The sequence below is a fragment of the Engraulis encrasicolus genome, chromosome 3 (genome assembly GCF_034702125.1).
Source record: "Engraulis encrasicolus isolate BLACKSEA-1 chromosome 3, IST_EnEncr_1.0, whole genome shotgun sequence".
In the NCBI taxonomy this organism is placed as follows: Eukaryota; Metazoa; Chordata; class Actinopteri; order Clupeiformes; family Engraulidae; genus Engraulis; species Engraulis encrasicolus.
Genome location: NC_085859.1, coordinates 24,726,705 through 24,747,424, shown reverse-complemented (window position 1 = coordinate 24,747,424; position 20,720 = coordinate 24,726,705). Strand labels below are relative to the sequence as shown.

The window sequence follows — 20,720 nt, the reverse complement described above, 5'->3', positions numbered from 1 at the left end:
ACAGTACAATGACAACATTTATTACATTACTTTTTTTCAATCTTGAAGTTTCAGCCATTGCAGCCAGTCATGACCATTCTAGAGGAGCAAGCATTCCAACGGGTCCAGCAAATCAAGTCAGCAGTACTACTACCGCTCTCCTCACCGATGACAAAAGGGAGGACAGGCCTGGGATTCAGGAGACCGGAAGTGGACAGGACAACAGCCGCAGCAGGGTGATACCTGTCCAAGCCACAGGTGCGCTCATTGGATTTCATAGCCACCATTCAAATGGATTTGTCATCTCGGTGCTTAGTGGGTTCTCCTGGTTGTTGTTGCTGATGGTTTGTGTGTGTGTACATACCGTGTGTGCATCTGTGAATGTGTGTGTGTGTGTGTGTGTGTGTGTGTGTGTGTGTGTGTGTGTGTGTGTGTGTGTGTGTGTGTGTGTGTGTGTGTGTGTGTGTGTGTGTGTGTGTGTGTGTGTGTGTGTGTGTGTGTGTGTGCGTGTGTGTGTGTGTGCGTGTGTGTGTGTGTACTGTATACGTGCCTTTGTGTCGTGTGTGCAGAGAGTCAGCTGCTGGCCCTGCGTGAGGTGTGTGCTCTGGGTGAGCCGTGCTTGTCGCGTGCGCTGGCCATGGGCCTGAGTGCCACCGGGGGCTGCCGGGACTTCTCCAGCCTGGACACAGAGCGCAGCCACTTCCTGCTCAAGCAACAGCAGAAGCAGCTCGCCAGCAACCCAGGTCAGTGCCAGGCCATTCAAGGTCAATATCAATTTCGTTTATCTGTTATGATGACAATAATAATAATGATGATGATGATGATGATGATGATTATTATTATTGACATTGAGCGCATCCACTTCCTACCCAAGCAGCAGCAGAAGCAGCTCGCCAGCAGTGCCAGTGATGGGAATTTTTGGCACTATTTTTAAATTTTTGGCACTATTTGAAAATCCACTATGGCCATTATTCAGGTTCCGGAAAACAGAATGAGGTGTTATTATTCTTGTACACACACACTACGTTATGTGGTGTCTGCATTTTTATCAGTGTGGATTTTGAGACATTTCGAAAGGACTACCGTATTCTAAATTCAAGCACATGCCGAATATGGGAAGCTGTCATGTGCAAGAAAAAATCCTAGTTATCAGTATGAATAGGGTGTCTCCATGTGTGTGGTCACATTCTTACCTACCGTACCTTAGTTGTATATTGTAGCCTTCAGATAGTGGAAGAAAGATTGCCTGTCACCAGAAATGGCCTATTCAGCCGCATTGCTCCGCCAGCGGTCATCATTGATGGTCTTCACTGTCACATACTGTACCCAACAATAGAACCAAACTGACAGAGTTCCTCCTTTATTGAAAATGAAAGAAAAAGACAAGGACAATTCCTTATCAGGTCCAATTGTTTCATTTCACTTCAATAGTCAGCACACCTCAGCTAGAGATGACCCATAGGTCGCTTATCTGAAGAAGAAAAAAAACTCCCACACTGACCATTTTGCCTTTACTTTTACTAATGGTCAATACACCGTATGTTAATTTATCTATTTGTACCGTTGGTTTGATTTAACACGGCACAGCAACAAAGAAAATCTCCAGACCCTCTAGATGAGAGTGTCAGTAATGTAATGTATGCAGTGTTTCCCATACATTGAGGAAACTATGGCGTACCGCCATAGTTTAAATTTGGCCGCCATAGTTTATTAAAATGTTTAAAAAAATTGAGCTGGAAGACCAAAATATGTAAAAATAAACAATTTAATGATTGGAATAGTTAAAAAACTGGGCCATGAATCTATAATCCATGACAGTTTAACATTATTGATGGAATTATGGAAATAAATCAACTTTTTCATGCTATTCTAATAAAGTGGCCTGGAGCTGTAAATCACAATGTACTACTATACATGTCATGCGTAAAATCGTATATAATCTCTCAAAATATAAATGGCTGAAATGTAGGCCTATAGTTTCTCCATGCGCCAATGTCATTCTTTAGTCATTGTTTCGCCTTTATTTACGCCCCGTGAATCCCCAAGCCACACCACCCCCCCCCCCCATAGGCCCGCGTGAAATGCCCCCCCCCCCCCACCCCCCCCCCCCCCCCCCCCCCCCCCCCCCCCACCCCCCAAAAAAATCCCGGCTGCCCCCATAGTTTCCAAAATTTCATTGGGAAACACTGTGTATGTGTAACGTGATTGCGGGGTCTCTTGTGTTGTGTCTTGTAGACCTAGAGCAGCTGTATGTGGAGGTGGCTCTGCTGCACACCCTGGCCACCGTTAAGGAGCTGCTGCTGCAGTGTGGAGTCAGCAACGCATGTGGTCAGTAGCATAAACATGTGCCTTTCAGTTTCAACGTTGTTACTGTGAATAGCGTTTGTATTGGAGACCATGTCCGAGTCGTTTTCATGGCAAGTGCGCTAACGTGATGCTTAAACTTCCTCATTGCTTGTCCCGCCTTCATAATAACATTACGATGGGACCTTTCAAGGCAATGACTGTTTCTTTGCGGTATGTCCGTCTCTGTTTTATGTCAGATTACCTGGCGAAGGCCAAGAAGGCCCATGAGACTGAGGAGCTGGATCGGCTGCATAAGCGTGTGCTGCTGCTGCAGTGCCTGGGCCAGAAGAACAGCGAGCCCGACCCCAAACTCACGCAGCTGCAGGCCGTCATGAGCACCTGGCTGCAGGCCGTCTCCACACGCCCAGGACTGTCCAAAGTGAGCCCCTCACTCCTCTCTCTCATAATCAGGACTCTAAGTTAACTTGTTTATAGCCTGGGCGAAAGCCGACTGCTGACTTCGTCAAACAGTCTGGAACAAACTAAGAGAAATCGGTTTCCATCGAGGGTGGGAGATAGTCTGACCTTACTCTGCAATTTAAATTGATTGGAGTTTCGAATTCAAATTAAAGTTCAAATTGTGCTTTATTAGCATGCTTGTTACAATGCTGTGTTGCCAAAGCATACAAATAACAAGACAAAAGTGTGAATAGTGTTACTACAGAGTGTCCGGAGCCAAAATCTTTGGGTGGAAGTACGTATGATGGCGTCACCTGACATCGCCAGGCTTAACATTTTTCACCACAAATGGCCAGTAGATGTTAGTCTTACTGGCCAAACACACACTCACTAATGGGTCAGAATGACTGGTAACTTTTCTTTTCTACCAGCCAAACTGAATTTTCACCAGCATTTGGGGGGTGTTAATTTAGAGCCTTGCTCATAATTATAACAATGTCCACAGAAGTGGGGCGGCCGTCGCTTAATGGTTAGGGGATTGATCTTTAGCTCAGGGGGTTGCATGTTCGAATCCCACCCTTACCAGCACTCTCGTCCATGGTTGAAGTGCCCATGAGCAAGTACCCATGTAACCCCACATTGCTCCAGGGATGGCAAGCAATGTCATAAAACCAGAGAATTGTATATGAGAGTGAGATAAAGCAGGCGGGTTCTTTTCCGGTATCCACTTTACGTCGGGTGAACGCCCCTTTAGGAGACCTTCGATTAGGAGACCTTCGGAGTCTTGAGGTAGAGAATACATGGAGTCCCCTTAGCGCTGTAGATGGCGGTAGCGCACGTCTTGTGCAAACACCACGAAAAGAGAAGAAGAAGAAGGGACAACGCCCCCTTAGGAGACCAAATTTTGAGCACACGCTTTTGCATTGAGTGGGCGTGTTTCGATTCCTCTTATTATATATCCAACCTCTTTGGTCGAACTGTGAAACGCTTTGTAATGTAATCTAAAAACTAGTCCATCCAGCACCATACTGTAGTATGGATATGCCCACTCTGTTCTGAAATTCTGTTCTTGTTTACAAATTCTTTGTGTCAAATGACTAGGTGCTGCTTCTGACCTCCACCAACGTTGACTCTCTGAGGTCTCTCCTGATTGGAAGCCTAAACCAGATATCAGGTAACACACTACCACCACTCTCACCAGTGAACACTGGACACGGACAGTATATTTTTCTTTTCACTTCAGTTGTTTTCAGGCTGACCGCAAAGGTGCCAGTGTCAGTTCCTGCTCCAGTTTACACTTGGCACCAACATGCTTACCGGTCATGCCCAGAAAAACTCACAGGCTAAATATGGGTTCAGCAGGCAGAATGAGAGACAGTGCAAGCATTACTTGTGCTGTAGATGACCTCTGTCGAACTGTGCTTAATATTCCTTAAAAAAAAGACGTATGTGTGTAGCCCATAATTTGTATTTAATAGCCTAGCCTAGGTGCCCCTGGTCATGTTCATCTGGCCATGTTACTGGTAAATGACTTGCATTCATATTGCATTGTTTATTTTACAGTGCATGACCCAGATGAACCTGCTGATGTCTATGTTGTTGTATATTTGACTTTAAGACTCGGTCCGAGATTAGTTGCGGAGCATCGGCATGGTTCTTTGTTTGCCTGTCTATGGGGCACCTAAGTCACGCCCTCTACTTCCTGGTTCATGGGGAAGACAGTTGCAAAAAATGGAATGGAATGAATGGAAGTGAATGAGGCAAGTGGTGGTGGACTTGTGGTGCATAAGTGGAGGTCCAATGTTTGGATTGTTGTCAAGAAACCACTCATTTCAAGCCCAGTAATTATTTTTTTACTCCCTCTGCACCATGAACCAGGAAGTAGAGGGCGTGACTTAGGTGCCCCATGCTGTTAGAGACACGGAAGGCAGAGTTGGTTGTGGGTAATGTAGTTTTTCCCCCTGCAGGTGAGGGTGTGGTGGATGCAGTGGTGCCTACAGGGGACTCCTCTTACGTGGACGGCAAGAAAGTCTTGAATTGGTAAGAATTCAACTTGCATATTGCATATATATATACTATACACCGTATAACTTACTTTAGGAGACCATTTTTGGTGAAAGCAAGTACCTATTTCATCTGCTGTCCTCTCCCAGCCTGAAAAGCAGAAGTCAGAGTTTTAAAAAACCTGTTCCTCTGGCCCCATCATGACGCAATGGTAGGGCACTCGTTTGCTATGTGTCCGACCCGGCTTCAATTCCCGGTCTGGGTCTTTTGCCAACCCTTCCCCATCTCTCTCTCCCAACTCCCTTCCTGTCACCATCTGCACTTTGCTATCATGAATGAAGTCAAAAATATCCTTTCCCCTGTCTCTCCTGCCCCAGCCTAAGATGCAGCAGCTGGGTAGTGGTGTGCAGTCAGCACCTGGGCCCTGACTTCCCCTGGAGCTCCTTCTCCCAGGTGGTGGAGTATGAGGGGCTGGCCAGCTCGCCGTGGCCCTCTATCTGCAGGGAAAGGAACATCAGACACGTCTCCTTCACCACCATCCTCCCCACCTCAGGTCAGGGTCAGGGTCAAGGTCAAAACCAACTTAGTCTCACACCCAATCCATCAATACATGACAACAAAGTGTTCCTTTTTTTATTGCATAATGACGCAAAAGGCCAGGTTGCCTAGACCTCAACCTCTCCCTCACTGAAACATGCTCATCCAGTGGCCTTCTTTTGCTTTTCCTTTGCCCTTTGGGTCATGATGTGACACATTATTGGCGTCATACGTTGAGGTCAGAGTGTCCACACTTGGGGACGGGTTTGGGTGTGAGACTGATGTTGAAAAAATAAAACATTGTTTATCTTGTTTACAGAGACAGGCGGTGTAGTCTTCCCAACTTCCTGCACCGATCTGGACAGAATCCCTTTCACACTGTTTGTGACAGAAGGTCTGCTGGGTCGTTCGTCCTTGCTGCTCACCCTGGAGTCAGAGTGAGTGTGTGCCCTGAAAATCAAAATTGTTTGCTTGCGAGAGCAGTTTCTGCTGTATGCTACAGTGTACTCTACATGTACTATATAATACAATAGCTATGACAGAAAAATTAAAGGACCAGTTCAGTCAATTTCAATATGCTGTTGTATTGCTCACGCTACCCTTGACTTGTCAGTACCCGGTGATGCCACGTTTTTTGGCTAAGGCCTTTCCGAGATATGAGCTATTCTAATGGGGGCAGCGTTTGTTTACTTTTTAAAGAAAATGAACATAGGCCTACTCCAAATATTTTCCCAAAAGGTACCGCTGTTTGCTAGTTGTCTGCTGATGTTGTATAACCTTTCATCTTTTTTTGGGAATGAATAAAAAATGTTTTTTTAAAAATGTAAACAAAGCGCTGCCCCCATTACAATGACCAAGATCTCGGAAAAGGCTGAAGAAGAAAAAAAAAACTCAGGTACTGACAAGTCCAGGGTACAGTGCAGTGTTAATTTCGTCAACCACGACGATGACGAAAATATTTCGTCAACGCCCCTTTTTCCCTTGACGATGACGAGACGATGACGCACTAAAAATTGCCTCAAGCAAATCAAAATATGACGAAAATAAAAAAATATTTTCGTCAAGGAGACTAAGACGAGACGAAATTTACAAGCCAAGGACGAATGGACATTAAAAATATATAATTATATATAATTAATTTGTAATTTGTAATTGTAATATAGGCCTAAGTGTCTTGAACTTCATAGGTGATTGGGCGCTCACGCTGTGTTGCCTCGCTTGCATCTGCTGGCAGCCAATGCATGGCGCGGCTCAGTCAGTAGTTCTGTAGCCTAGTAGTTCAGTGAGTCCATTTAAGTTGAGTTTAGGTCCTAAAACATTCCCAGAGAAAGAGAAAAATAGCCGACGTTGAGGGAAGTGTTCATTTTGAAACATGTTCAACAACCCTCTTATCCATGACGAAGACATGTGTTTCTGCAGTAGGCCTAGGTAATGACAGTCGCGCCAATCCTCCTCTGATACTGTCATTCTAAACCTCCTCCAGCTTCCACTATTCTCCTTTTCACTTAAGCTGTCTTAGCCCGGCGTTCGTTGTCTGTTCTTTTTTTGTAATGTTTGCTATATTTGTTGTTTAACCATATGAGTAGGCAGCAAGCAAATCATGAAGGTCGGATTTGTGAATTTATTTAAATCAGTCACCGCGGGAGCGCGCGCCAGCAGGGGGAAAGTTGTCTAAAGTAACAGAGGCACGGCTACTGTAGCCTAGTTTTGAAAAGAATCAATGGATGGGCGATCGCTAAGGAGTTTTAAACTGTTGAGATTTGAAACTTGTTCTCGTCGAGAGCAACGCTAAAAGACCCAAGGAAGTCGACAGCATTTCCGTGCGTCTTCAGCGTCTTCCTAAGTTCCAAAAACTGTTTCCAGGTCATGCTTATCGAGCCTCGACACCCCCGACAAACAAAACAGCATTAGTGTTTAAATATTTGTATGTGCGTGTCCTTTCTATCGTCCAGTCTGCATACCCCTGCCTAACTATTTCTCCTGGGACTTTTGCAGGGCATACGAAGTGTGCTCGCGCAATCTATTTAAGCCTATTCCACACATGCCGCACGAGTCATTATCGTCCTCTGCTCGCATTGCCAATTGAAAACAAAAACCACTAACTTGCATAGTCTAACATCAGCAGTATTTTATCTGACTCGTGGTCATCGGGAAGCCACTATCAGGGAGACTTCTTGAACTTCATGCAGACTTGGGATGTCTGGTCTTCCCACTGCCGGCAATCTGCAGGCTTTAAGTCCCGCGGTCAGGTGAAGAAGAGCATGTAGCTTCCTCCGTGATCAAACTCAAAATGAAATATAATATGCAGCAGCTTCTAATGCACGCGAGAGAGAGAGAGAGAGAGAGAGAGAGAGAGAGAGAGAGAGAGAGAGAGAGAGAGAGAGAGAGAGAGAGAGCGCGCAGCCTGCACCTGGATGTGTGTGTGTGTGTGTGTGTGATGCTCTTTTGCTCTATGATGTTGAAATTACTGATTTGGGTTTTGGTGGAAAATGACCAAGTAACAAGGTGAATATTTGCTGCAATAGGCAATATTAGTAATACTTTGTGAAATAACAATAGCCATTGTAGGTTATTTATTTCACACAATATTGACTAAAATGACTAAACATTTAAATGTTGACTAAAATTCGAAATGTTGACTAAAATGACTAAAATGACTAAAATTTGACTATGACTAAAATTGATTTTCGTCATTTTGACTAAGACTAAGACTAAATTGGGAAGGCAATGACTAAAATATGACTAAGACTAAAATTGATTTTCGTCACTGTGACTAAGACTAAGACTAAATCAAAAAAAGCTGACGAAATTAACACTGGTACTGTGATCATTACAACTGCATGTTGAAATTGACTGAACTGGTCCTTAAAAAGACTCATGAATCCGTATCGTGTCCACATCAGTGACTGAGCTACTACTACCCCCACCCACCATTTTTTTTTAACCTACCTCTTTGGACCGTTGTGTAGCAACAAAGAAATGTCTTATATGTCTTATCTTTAAATCTGTCTAGAGTGACACATATAAAGTCATTGTACATGGACACATATACATCTCCACACAGCCGTACAAACCTTCCCATTGGTTGTTTCAGTCGTTTCCCTCAGGTTGACCTCCTGTGTATCTCTCTCTCTCTCTCTCTCTCTCTCTCTCTCTCTCTCTCTCTCTCTCTCTCTCTCTCTCTCTCTCTCTCTCTCTCTCCCCGTATATTCACATTCCGCAGGTACAACCTGACCATGATCGAAAGGAGCCTTTCTCCCTCCCTGAGGAAGCTGGGCAAGGCTGATCAGTGTGCCGTCATCACGGTGGATGAGAGCACTGCCGTGCTGCTCCAGGTCATTATCATCAGTGGGCTTTTTAGTGAAACTTTCAGTGATATATATATTGTGTTGTTTGTGTGTGTGTGTGTCCGTGTGTGTGTGTGTGTGTGTGTGTGTGTGTGTTTGTTTTCACATGGGTATATTGTGTTTGTGTGTTAACAGCACACATCCTCATATGTATTGTGTGTGTGTGTGTGTGTGTGTGTGTGTGTGTGTGTGTGTGTGTGTGTGTGTGTGTGTGTGTGTGTGTGTGTGTGTGTGTGTGTGTGTGTGTGTGTGTGTGTGTGTGAGATCAGGAGGTGAAGGAGCTGACTGTGGAGCGTGCCAGTGAGCAGGTGGTGATGCGTCTGATTGGCCTCTCTCTGCAGTACACCTGCTGCTGGCTCCTCATACACATACCCAGCGCAGAGTACGCATGGTGAGACACAGAGGGCAGAATAGAATACAATGGAAAAGAATAGAATAGAATACATGAGATACAGAGGGCAGAATAGAATACAATGGAAAATAATAGAATACATACCCAGTAACCCAGCACAGAGTACACATGGTGAGATACAGAGGGCAGAATAGAATACAATGGAAAAGAATAGAATAGAATACATGAGATACAGAGGGCAGAATAGAATACAATGGAAAAGAATAGAATAGAATACATACCCAGTAACCCAGCGCAGAGTATGCATGGTGAGATACAGAGGGCAGAATAGAATACAATGGAAAAGAATACAATAGAATACATACCCAGCGCATAGTACGCATGGTGAGACACAGAGGGCAGAATACAATACAATACAATACAATACAATACAATACAATAGAATAAATACATACACAGCACACACTACTCATGGTGAGATACAGAGTTGAAAACTAAAGAATAGAATAGAATAGAATAGAATAAAAACATACCCAGAGCACACTACTCTTGGTGAGGCACATGCAATACAATACAGTAGACCACAATATAAGTGAATTATATTAGAATTACACATACCCAGCAGCAACCAGTTGGGGCCTATTCATGGTTAGACACATAGAGTGGAATACAGCAGAGTAGAACCACTGTAAAACAGAATATAAATAGAATTGAATTAAACAAATATATCAAATGCACCAGTACTCATGGTGAAATACTTGAGTTGAATGGAATTAAAATAGAATTACAATAAATTAGAATATAAATTAGAATATAATTACAAACACAGCACCCAATACTCTTGTTGAGGCACGCATGATAGAGTACAGCAGAACCGAGAAGAACAGAGTTCCAACAGAATTGAATTAGAACAAACACAAACTGTGCACCCATTGACAGTAAATAGTCAATGTGTGCACCCAATACTAATGGTGAGACACACAGAACAGCACATCTATATACAATGAAACACATGAGAGATTGCTCTCGTTCTCTGTTTGTCTCTGTGTAGCATCTCTCAGGTCATTCTGGACAACTTGGCGTTAATCTACTCAGCAGTTGTACTTCTTGGGATGAAGTCTGAAGAGTTTACTGTAAAGGTACGCACATGCTCATAAATAACACAAACACACTATTCTTTGAAATGTGAAAAGATGTTTTCCTCTCCAGCCTCATAATGTGCAATGCTCTGCCTGTGGAATGCTGTGCTAGTCATTGAAAAAAACTTCACTACCATAGTACTGCACTACCACAACATAGTTGTGTAATAACTAGTAATACATAATAAATAATAATAATTTTGTATAGCACTGTATCATACAAGGAATGCAACTCAAAGTGCTTAACAAATGGGAAAAACATCATTTTTAGAGGTGGATTTAAAAGGAGAGGTAGAGAGGAGAGGCAGAAACAGCAAGAAGGCAGAGGAAGAATAGATTGATAGAGATTGTAGAGTTATAAGGTCCACGAAAGGTCCAGGATTCTTAGAGGTGTAAGGTCCATAGTGGCTGGGTCCAGCATAAGTCATAGAAAGTCACACTGAATTTGGGCGCTCAGATATGGCCCCTGGTAGCATCAGGGGTGAGGAAAAACTCCCTTTTCACTTGATTCATAGTTTGTAGGGGGAAAAAGCTCAATGAGGTCTGAGAAAAAAACCCTATAGCCAGGAAGAAACCTCAGGCAGAGACCAGCGACCACCTAGGGAAGCCCCCTGCCAGGGCTGGTTATGAACAGTAAGGACGCTGTGACGCCTTGGCAGCTTGGAGCTGGCAAGGGTGAAAAGGTGGGTCTTCAGCTGCTTCTTGAAGGAGTCGACGGAGCTGACTGATCGGATATCGATGGGGAGGGCATTCCATCTCTTGGGCGCATAGCACACGAACGTGGCGTCGCCAATCTTCTTTTGCGGGGGGGTGGGAATCCTTAGCAGCTTGACCTGAGAGCTCGAGCAGGGGCATAAAAAGAGAGCATGTCAGAGATGTAACTGGGGGTAAGTCCATTTAATGCTCTAATACTGTCAGCAGAATCTTAAAGTCAATTCTGTATGAGACAGGCAACCAGTGCAGGTCTGCCAAGACAGGAGTGATGTGCTCTCTCCTTCTGGTTCTTGTTAGGATTCTTGCCGCAGAATTTTGAATGAGTTGTAATTTGTCAATTAACTTTTTTGGCAGGCCAGAGAAGAGAGCATTACAGTAGTCTAGCCTACTGGTGACAAAAGCATGAATACGTTTTTCAGCGTCTTGTCGGGGGTCCAAGCCGCACACTTTGTTGACATTTCTAAGATGGAAAAAAGCGGATTTTGTTATCTTGTTGATGTGAGGCTCAAAGCTCAAATCCGAGTCTATGACCACACCTAGGCTAGTAACCTTATCTTTAATATGCATGCTTAGGTCACCTAGGCTACAGTTTTACACATTTTGCACAAAAGGCATATCATACTTGTTGGAGAAGTGTTCTCCAATGGTGACCAAAAATGGCCACTCTAAGACGTGGTCGGACAGTCCTACCCAAGATTCAAGGCGATCAATAAGTATGTTATGGTCTATCGTGTCAAAGGCTGCACTGAGGATGAGGAGGATAAGTGCTGAAACTAAGCCTAAGATCACTTATTATTTTGGTTAGTGCTGTTTCAGTGCTATAATTGGCTCTAAAGCCTGATTGGAATTTTTCCAGGTGTTGATTAAGTTGTTTAGATACAGCATTTCTAGTATCTTGCTTATAAAGGGGAGGTTTGATAGGTCTATAGGTCCAGAGGTTGCTGTGTTTTCACCTTGGATGCCTTCTTGGAATATCTGCAATCTTTTTATTAAAATATCTAGCAAATTCATCACACTTAGCATGCAATGCTGCATTTAGGTTGTTATTGCTATGTGTTGGATTAAGCAGGTGATCAATAGTGGAAAAACGAACTTGAGCATTATGCTGGTTGTCTGTTATGATTTTGGAAAAATATGCTTTCCTTTCTGAGCGTACCGCATTACTGTAGGAGGAAATCTCATCCCTAAGGGATTGTCTGTGTACTTCTAATTTTTTTTTTCTACAGAGCCGCTCGGTAGCTCTGCACTTTCGGTAACGCTTTAGAATAAGGTTCTTCTAATAAGCGTTTTTAGTCACTAGCAGGTAGTAATACCCAAGTAGTGCCCAATAACATGCTTATTGACTTTGTTAACATGCTTATTAACGTTGTGAACATCTGATGAGTAACTTTATTTGAGTAAAAGCATGAAAATCGGTACACATGGCAGCCATCTTGAAAATTTTGTTTTTTTCGCGACGCCTCCATATCTAGTATTAGTCAGCATATCAAGATGGATATGTGTACCAATGTAAATAATAAGACTAAAAAAATAAACCACTATAAACACATAATAAGCAGCTTATAAGATGTTAACAAAGTTGATAAGCATGTTATTGGGCACTTGTAAGGGTATTACTACTTGCTTATCAGAGACTATAAACGCTTATTAGAAGAACCTTATTTTAAAGCGTTACTTTCTTTTTAAGGCTCTAAGCGAGTCATTCATCCAAGGTGAATACCTAGCTCTGGTTCTTGTCGTTGTAATTGGAGCTATGTTATCTAGTATTCCTCTTAAGTTGTTAAGTTGAAGCTATCAACCATTTAATCAGGTGTGCGGTGACCATTTAGTAGGTAGCCTGATTTGATGAGGTCTGAAATCTTCAGCTCAGCAGAGGCATTAATGCATCGTCTGTGAATGACATTGTCGGGTGTACTAATTTGTGTTGAAATGTCAAAATAAAAAAAAACACAGTGGTGGTCGGAGAGGCCGACATCCGTGACCGATATATTGTTGATATCAAGCGCGTGTGTGTGTCAAGTGTGTTGCCTTTCCGATGGGTCTGTAACATTCTGGACGAGACCGAATCCATTTAATGTATCTAAAAAAGACTTGGCTATTGCGTCATCTGGTTTATGCTTTGCCCATTGCCATTCTGGCAACAGCCAATTTATAGCAGGGGCCGTCTCTTGTTAAATCAGAAAAATCCTGTTTATTTGATACCCTTCTGACTCCTCCTATCTCCCTTATCTCCTCTTATCTGCTTTATCTCGCAGGTCTTAGTGGTGTCGGAGGAAGAGCAGCTCGCCCGATGGATCTACCAGATAGCCCAGCACACCATGATGTCATCAGAGCGTGATCCTCTCGCTTATCTGGACAGGGATTGGCTCTCTGTGGTGCCCTCCGAGGTAAAGGCGAGAGAGTTTTCTGCACTGCACTGCACTGCACTACCTTTATCCTTATCGCTGGGCTCATCAGTTAACAAATCCTGGATGGAATTGACTGTTTTTTACAGCCCTCAAGCTGGGATTAGAAAGCTGTGGTAGTCTACTGTGTGGATATGAAGCCTTCGGTTTACTACCTGAGATCTTGTGGCTTATGTGTTTACACTGAGCTGGGACGAGTCAGCGCATAAAACTGACCTCACTACTACAGCCTTGACTTAATACTTAGGGAGTTGGTATTTAGAACACAGGGTTGCAGGTTCACACCCCACCCTTACCTCTCCCTACACCTCCATTCATGGCATGGCTGAAGTGCCCTTGAACAAGGCACCTAACCCCACATTGCTCCAGGGACTGTAACCAATGCTCTGTAATATCTGCAAGTCGCTTTGGATAAAAGAGTCAGCTGTAAAGTGTAATGTAATGTAAGGTACCATGTCAACATATTATTTTAGTTTAAGTACATTATAGTGGATATTCAGTTTTTGGATATTCAACTGTTCAACTATAACTGTATCAAAGAAGACCCACATCTTGAAACAATAAGAAAAATACATCCCCTCTTCTTTTTCAAGATTTTCCAAGTTTTCAGTCGCCTGCAACTTTAACAACTGCTCCTGCTGTGAGAGCGTTTAAGCTGTTAACCCTTTAGCTACCATAACGGCCGTGAACGTCCGGCTGGATCTGTACCATAACGGCCGCGGCCGGCCGGAATATTTTCATATGAAAATACGGCTGAACGGCCGTCATCATGCAGTTTTTCCAGCTTTCAAACACTTTAGTTCAATATTACAGACCCTCCTCGATATACTTTCAGTATAAAAACTATATGTTTATATTATTTTATTTTTCAGTATTTTAGATTTTATTACGAGATGCGCCGCTTTATGCGACTTGGCAATCTGCCGTCAATTCAAATAACGGCCGTCCGAGATTGAATGGCTACAAACACAACCATTCTGTTTATACAACCAATATACACTAAATATGAAAACTTCCAACCCTCTTCGATCTATTTTCATGGTCAACAGCACATGTTTATGACTATTTAGGCTATTTTTAGATCATGTTGTTTTATTAGGCTTATGAGATGGTGTTCAACTGTGATGGGTTCTGCCATGGTCCTAAATAGCAAACACAACTGTCCAGCCGATGTCTACACGCTATATTAAAAATGTCAACTGTCTTCGGTGTGTTTTCAGAGTCAAACCATATGTTGGTATCCAACTATCTTAGTTTCCTGGAACAACGAACCGCGACAGCTCTGCGTAACAGGCGCATCGTGTGAAGGAAGCGCAGCATGGAACAAGCCTACTCATTTTGCGTGTCAGCTTTGGCAAAGCAGTCAAGGACTGTTACTAGGCCTACTCCACGTTGTCCCTCATAAAAATATGCGTGAAGACGTTGAGTTGAATGCTAACTTCCAATAATAATAGCCTACCTACGTGGTGTTTGTAGCACTTCAATTCCGTATTAGTCGGTGATGCCTGGCGCGTCTTACCTGTGCCAAATTGCCAAATTCCTTAGAGCTCCATTCATGTCCTGTCTGCTATCGCGGACACTTCTACGGTTATCCTTACACGTCTTTGGCATGGTTTAGTTCAAACATTATTAGCTAGTGTAGTCCATTACAGTTATCGCATATAATCCATAGGCCTACCGCTTGAAAACAGGACTTCTGGGTGAACGACATTTGTTGTAGCCACATGTTCATTGTTCAACTTTGACCCTGGATGGATGGATGGAGGGATAGATAGATAGATAGATCGATAGATAGGCCTAAATATAGAGATATATAGATAGATAGACCTAGATAATATCGGATTTTATCACATTTTTGTCATTTAATCCACATCAAAGACACTCTATGGGAATACTGAACAATTAATTATCCATAAATGATATACCATTTGAAAGTGTGTTTTCTCTACTTTAATATGAAAGTAACTTGTAATTGACACTTTTCATTTCTTTTCAAGTTATTTGACATTATTTAAAATATGACCAAAATGCAGCTTTTTTCTTAGAATTCTTGGTAGAATTCCGGCCTATTCAAAACATTTTCTGGTAGCTAAAGGGTTAAAATGTATTTAAGAAACAAAAACCAGTTTATCAGTTCTAATTCTGATGTGGGTCTTAGAAGTTATTACCCTTTGGAGAGCATGACATTGTTTCAAAGAATTGTTGAAACATCGATTTAAGAAGAAGGAGGTGTTGTCTCCATCTCCTGTGTGGTGTGCAGGAGGAGAACTGCCTGGTGTGCTTCCCAAGCGTGAGTCCCCTGGTTGCCCAGACGATGCTGCATAGAGCCCCCTCGTTGCTATGGCTACTGGGGGCGTCCCTCGATCAGCTACAGCAGCTGCTGCCAGAGGTCCCGCAGAAAGTCATCAAGGTGCTCCATCCAACACCTTCAAGTAGTATAGACATGGATAGAAATGTTAATAATTTGGAATCGAAAGACAAATTAGAGTTAGAAGTTGGAGCTGTTCCAGTGCATCTATGTAGAATTCTGATTCTATTTGATCACACGATCTGAACAATTATCTGAAAACAGGGCTTTCAGTGTACAATTGCACACCTTGTAGTTTGGAACAGAACTCTCATTCTTCTTTTCTCTTCATTTCTCTTCTCTTCTGTTCTTCTAGCTCTTCACGGAAACTTCAGGGCTGTATGCTCTGGGGCCCTCTCCCCATAGGCCAAAGTCTGTTCCTGATCCCGAGTCCCAGCACAGGCCACAGCCTGGTCTCCCTGAGACTGGACAGGCCACTGGACACACTAGCAGCAGCAGCAACAGCACACACGAGCACTGGGCCCTGACCATTGAGAACTCTCCTGAAGAGGACCAGACGACGTCCTGCTTTGGTCAGACTCAGAATAACACCGGGCAAGATGGCGTTGCCCTCTTCGGGAGTTCTGGGACAGGTCAGGCCGATGCGTTTTTCCAGAGAATAGAGAATTTGGGGCAAACTCAAAAAACAAATGGCGGTTTGAACGATGATGTCTGGGCGTCGGCCTTAAAGACGAAGCCTGCAGAGGAACTCTCTGGAGCCTACTACAGTCATGAACCCCAACGAGATGGGTTCCTACTTAACAACACTGCTGTAGGAGAAAGACAGGGTGATGCCCTTTTCCACAAAGGGACCGGGAATTTCGTTCAAACAGGGAATTTCGGCACTAGTCCGAGCGAGGCGTTCTTCGATAAGACTAACGGGTGGCGGGAGAAAAAAAGCTTCAGTCCAAGTCCGAATGGCGTGTTCCAGAGGCAAGAGGAAAATGGGAAGACTGTTCGAGGACATCAGGGGGATTCCATTTTCCACAAAGGGACCGGGAATTTCGGTGTTAGTCCAACTGATTCATTCTTTGACAAGATAAACGGGTGGCGGGAGAAAGACAGTTCTAGTCCAAGCCCAAATGGTATTTTCCAGAGGCAAGAAGAGGATAGGGGGAAGACTGTGTCTTTCACTGCAGGCCAGAGTTATGGCGATTTTGAGAGGCGGGCGGACTTTGCACAGGCAGGGAATTCCAGCGTACGTCAAAGTGAAGCTTGTTTTGACGGGAAGGAGAGTTGGGAGCAAACCGACCGTTTTAATGCAGGTCAAAGTGCTACAGACTTCATGAGACAGGAAAATTCGGGGAAAACTGGACATTTCAGTACAGGTCAAAACAGTGAGTTTTACCCCAGGACAGGGAATATCGACCAAACTGTGAATTTAAGTGCAGGTCCTAGTGATGACGTCTTCAGTAGGAACAAGATCACAGGCTGGGGACTAGCAAGTCAGTCCAGTGGTGCCAGTGCCCTCTTTCAGACCCAAGAGGCCTGGGGAAAAACTGATGAATCTCAGTTCAACTCTGGAATCACAAGTCGTCAGAGTGATTCCTACTTCGACCAGACGGAGGGTTGGGGCCACATGGCCCGCTCAGATCCTGTTCATAGCCAATGGAACCCTTTTCTCCAGAGCAACAAGGATCGTTGGGAACAGACTGGGAATTTCAGCACAGGTTGTCAGAGCGATACCAGTTTCCCCTGGAAAGAGAGTTTCGCCCAGACAGGGAATTCTGTGGGATTGGGGCATGATGTGTTTCTGCCTCATTCTGGAAGGAACAATACCTGGGATAAAAACAGTGGACACGCTGAGCTTGGCTTTCCTAGTGCCACCTTCAGGTCTCCGACTGAAACTACAGCCACAACCGCATCACGGCAACAGCAGGCACAAGCACAGCCCAAGCAGTGGCACATGGAGATCAACAAACACAAGTACGTGCCACGGAAGAAGGTGCCAGCACGCGGCGGAAGTACATTGCGGATTTCGCCAAAGCAGGACGATCAGGGGACAAGGGATGCACAGGATAACAACAGCAACAGCAGCATGTTTCAGCAGCAATTTACCAATGGATGCCAGCCGTCGTCGTACTACCAGGTAAGTCTTAGTAATATGGAAAACACATGCAACACACACACACACGTGCAAAGCATGAAGCCCACATGTGCATATGGGGCTGCTCGGTGAAAGCGTGCCTTTATTTAGCAAAGTCATTTTGTCATGTGTGCAAACATATGCTATGAGCTTGAATTCACTTAGAATACAAAAATAAAATGGGTAAATGTAAACTCCCCGACTGCTACCACCAGTGGATCCAGCAATTTCTGTGTTTGCTACTTCCTAAGCATGTTGATGGTACTGGATGAGGTGTTTCAGTGGTAGCCTACACAAACTCTTTTCAGCAAGATATTTCAAGTCAAGTCAAGTCAAGTCAAGTCAAGTTTATTGTCAATTTCTTTACATGCACTGGTCATACAAAGAATTTGAAATTGCGTTTCTTGCTCTCCCATGCAGACATAGACTAATCTAGGTAAGGACATAGACAGTATAGACATAGACAGTACTCATACATGGACATAGACAGTATGGACGTAGACATTGCTCATACAGACATTTAAAGTGCAAGACTGGACAACAGAAGACTTGTAGAGAACATACATTAAGAGGAGGTATTTTGTTGTGCTTTTTTTAAAAGTCCTTTATAGCGTTCTGACATAGTAATAGTAGCATTTGAAGAAAATAAATAATTAAAAAAGGTTTTATTAAATACACCAGCAGCAGTATGTGTGTGTGTGTGTGTGTGTGTTTGTATGTGTTTTGTGTGCGTGTGTGTGTGTGTGTGTGTGTGTGTGTGTGTGTGTGTGTGTGTGTGTGTGTGTGTGTGTGTGTGTGTGTGTGTGTGTGTGTGTGTGTGTGTTTAGTGCAGGTAGAAAGTGCGGTGTGCGTCTGTGTGTGTGTACCTGTGTATGTGTGTGTGTGTGTGTGTGTATGTGTGTGAGTATGAGTTGTGTGTCAGTGTGTGTATGTTTGGGTTTTGTGCAGAAAGTGCAGTGTGCTTGTGTGTGTGTGTGTGTGTGTGTGTGTGTGTGTGTGTGTGTGTGTGTGTGTGTGTGTGTGTGTGTGTGTGTGTGTGTGCATGTTTTGAGTTAGTGCAGGTTGAAAGTTCAGTCACAGATGTAGTAGTGCAGGTGGAATGTTCAGTCGCAGATATGGTGGTGGGGATGAGGGGGGGGAGCGTTGTCAGTGGCCTGGCTGGCTAGAGGCTGACAGTGAAGGGAGAGTGGGTTGAGTGTTCAGTATCTTGATTGCTTGATGCATCGTGCTGCTTGCAAGCCTGGTGGTACGGGAACGGAGGCGCCTGTACCTCTTTCCAGAGGGCAGGAGGCTGAACAGTTTGTGTGCAGGGTGGCTTGTGTCTTTGATGATCATCAGTGCTTTTAGTACACTTTTCCTAGAATGAAGACTTAATTTCCGTTAAAATTCTTTGATCGATTAAAATCCCATCCCTAATTATATTACATTGTTGACTATTTACCCCTCCGCTACGTCCAGGATCACGTGGCAGGTTCCTTGCCTGTCGGTCCCGTCAACAGCGTGTGTTCGTCGCCAGTGTCGCGATGGACGGGCCAGTTCATGGCAGAGGCCTACCGCTTGTCGCCTGGCAACAGTGTAGGCTCGGCCACGAGGATGGAGCAGGACAGGAAGAGGAGAGCAGGGATGAGCTCGCTGGAGAGCCCGGCTTCAGGTGAGACTACAGGAGCCTTCTCGTAAGGTGGAAGAACAGCTTACCTTGTGTTTTTATAGAATTACTGTTTGAGCTTCTGGAATACAAAATATGAGAGACTTATTTGGATTGAAAAAATGTTCGCTCATTCATTCATTCATTCATTCATTCTTTCATTCCTTTTTTCAATATTTTGTGTGTGTTTTTTCTTTTTCTAAATTTGAACAAATCCGAAATCTTACTGCTTACACTAAGGTGACTTGTGTTTAATATTAATTTAATATTATTACTATTTATTTGTTTGAATGAACGTCATAGCCTTTTAAAAGGTGTTTGGTCCTTTCAAAGATCGCACTGTGCTTGTACATTGGGACTGAGAAGAGGTTAGTTCAGAATCCGCTCAGAGTTTGTTCAGAGGAAGATGTGTCATCGTTTTGGCTGCAGCTTATTCTTTCAACTCTCTCTCTCTCTCTCTCTCTCTCTCTCTCTCTCTCTCTCTCTCTCTCTCTCTCTCTCTCTCTCTCTCTTCCTTTTTCTATCTCTTTCTCTTTCTCTCAGGATTCCCTCAAACCAAGAAGGGGAAGTTGTTTTACGAGCGGGTGCCAGGCAGGAGTGATGGACAGACACGACTCAAATTTTTCTGACTTCTCTCTCTCTTCCATCTATTTTTATCCCTCTCTTACACCGGGTGATTCATAATGGTATTTGTGTGTTTTCAATGCTGCTTATATAATTCCTATGTTTGATGACAGGTTTGTGTTCCAACCACAAGGTACTTTGTATTCACTTTTACTTCAAACATGGTATTTATTGAAGCGTATTTATATACTCCGTTGAATGGGTTTGCAAGTAAGTTGGAATGTGTTTTGCAGTTAACATATGTTCTTCTTTTCCATATATTTTATATATATATATATATATATATATATATATATATATATATATATGCATTACCTTGTGTTAAATTGATTTTTGTACAAATCATAAATCTTGTATGTATATTGCTAAAATGGAAATATTTATTAAGCTTGTTGTATTTATTAATTTATGAAGTTATTCTGCCGAAAGAAAATCTTACAATAAATACAGACATAATGTTTGGTTCACACCTATATGGTTTCACAGCTTTCTCTTTGGTGGCTCACCATCCCCACATCTTTACCCAAATGTTAATTTTTCACCTTTTCAAGACCTTGAAAGGAACCTTGCTGTGTGTGTGCGTGTGCGTGTGCGTGTGTGTGTGTGCATGCGTGTGTGCATGCGTGTGTGCATGTGTGTGTGCATGTGTGTGTGCATTGCGTGCGTGTAGAGTGTAGCATGTTTGCATTTGGCAGAGTCAGTGGAAGTACATGTATATGCCAGGGCTGGACAAGCAACAGTTTTATTGGGCCATATACCTCCTTACTTACTATGTGACCTTTCACCTCTCCTCCAG

At 43.5% G+C, this 20,720-nt stretch overlaps 1 protein-coding gene across 1 annotated transcript; it reads left to right on the top strand.

The window, feature by feature from the left end:
• The first annotated feature begins 57 nt into the window (after window positions 1–57).
• On the top strand, window positions 58–20,203 carry LOC134445312 (uncharacterized). The gene is made up of 16 exons (XM_063194389.1): window positions 58–237; window positions 549–722; window positions 2,215–2,307; window positions 2,523–2,704; window positions 3,826–3,898; window positions 4,692–4,764; window positions 5,106–5,281; window positions 5,585–5,702; window positions 8,489–8,600; window positions 8,882–9,003; window positions 10,016–10,103; window positions 13,073–13,204; window positions 15,483–15,632; window positions 15,886–17,658; window positions 19,114–19,306; window positions 19,844–20,203. Exons 2-16 carry the CDS (start codon window positions 617–619, stop codon window positions 19,927–19,929), a joined length of 3,477 nt encoding a protein of 1,158 aa, XP_063050459.1. The 5' UTR covers window positions 58–237; window positions 549–616; the 3' UTR covers window positions 19,930–20,203.
• The last annotated feature ends 517 nt before the right edge of the window (window positions 20,204–20,720 follow it).

What these genes read in the sequence shown, in the direction of transcription:
- LOC134445312 (XM_063194389.1), top strand. Translation starts at nt 617, where the DNA reads ATGGGCCTGAGTGCCACCGGGGGCTGCCGGGACTTCTCCAGCCTGGAC. An exon ending in GGCAAGAAAGTCTTGAATTG is followed by an intron (nt 4,765 to 5,105) that starts GTAAGAATTCAA and finishes CTCCTGCCCCAG; the next exon opens with CCTAAGATGCAGCAGCTGGG. An exon ending in GCACTGCCGTGCTGCTCCAG is followed by an intron (nt 8,601 to 8,881) that starts GTCATTATCATC and finishes GTGTGAGATCAG; the next exon opens with GAGGTGAAGGAGCTGACTGT.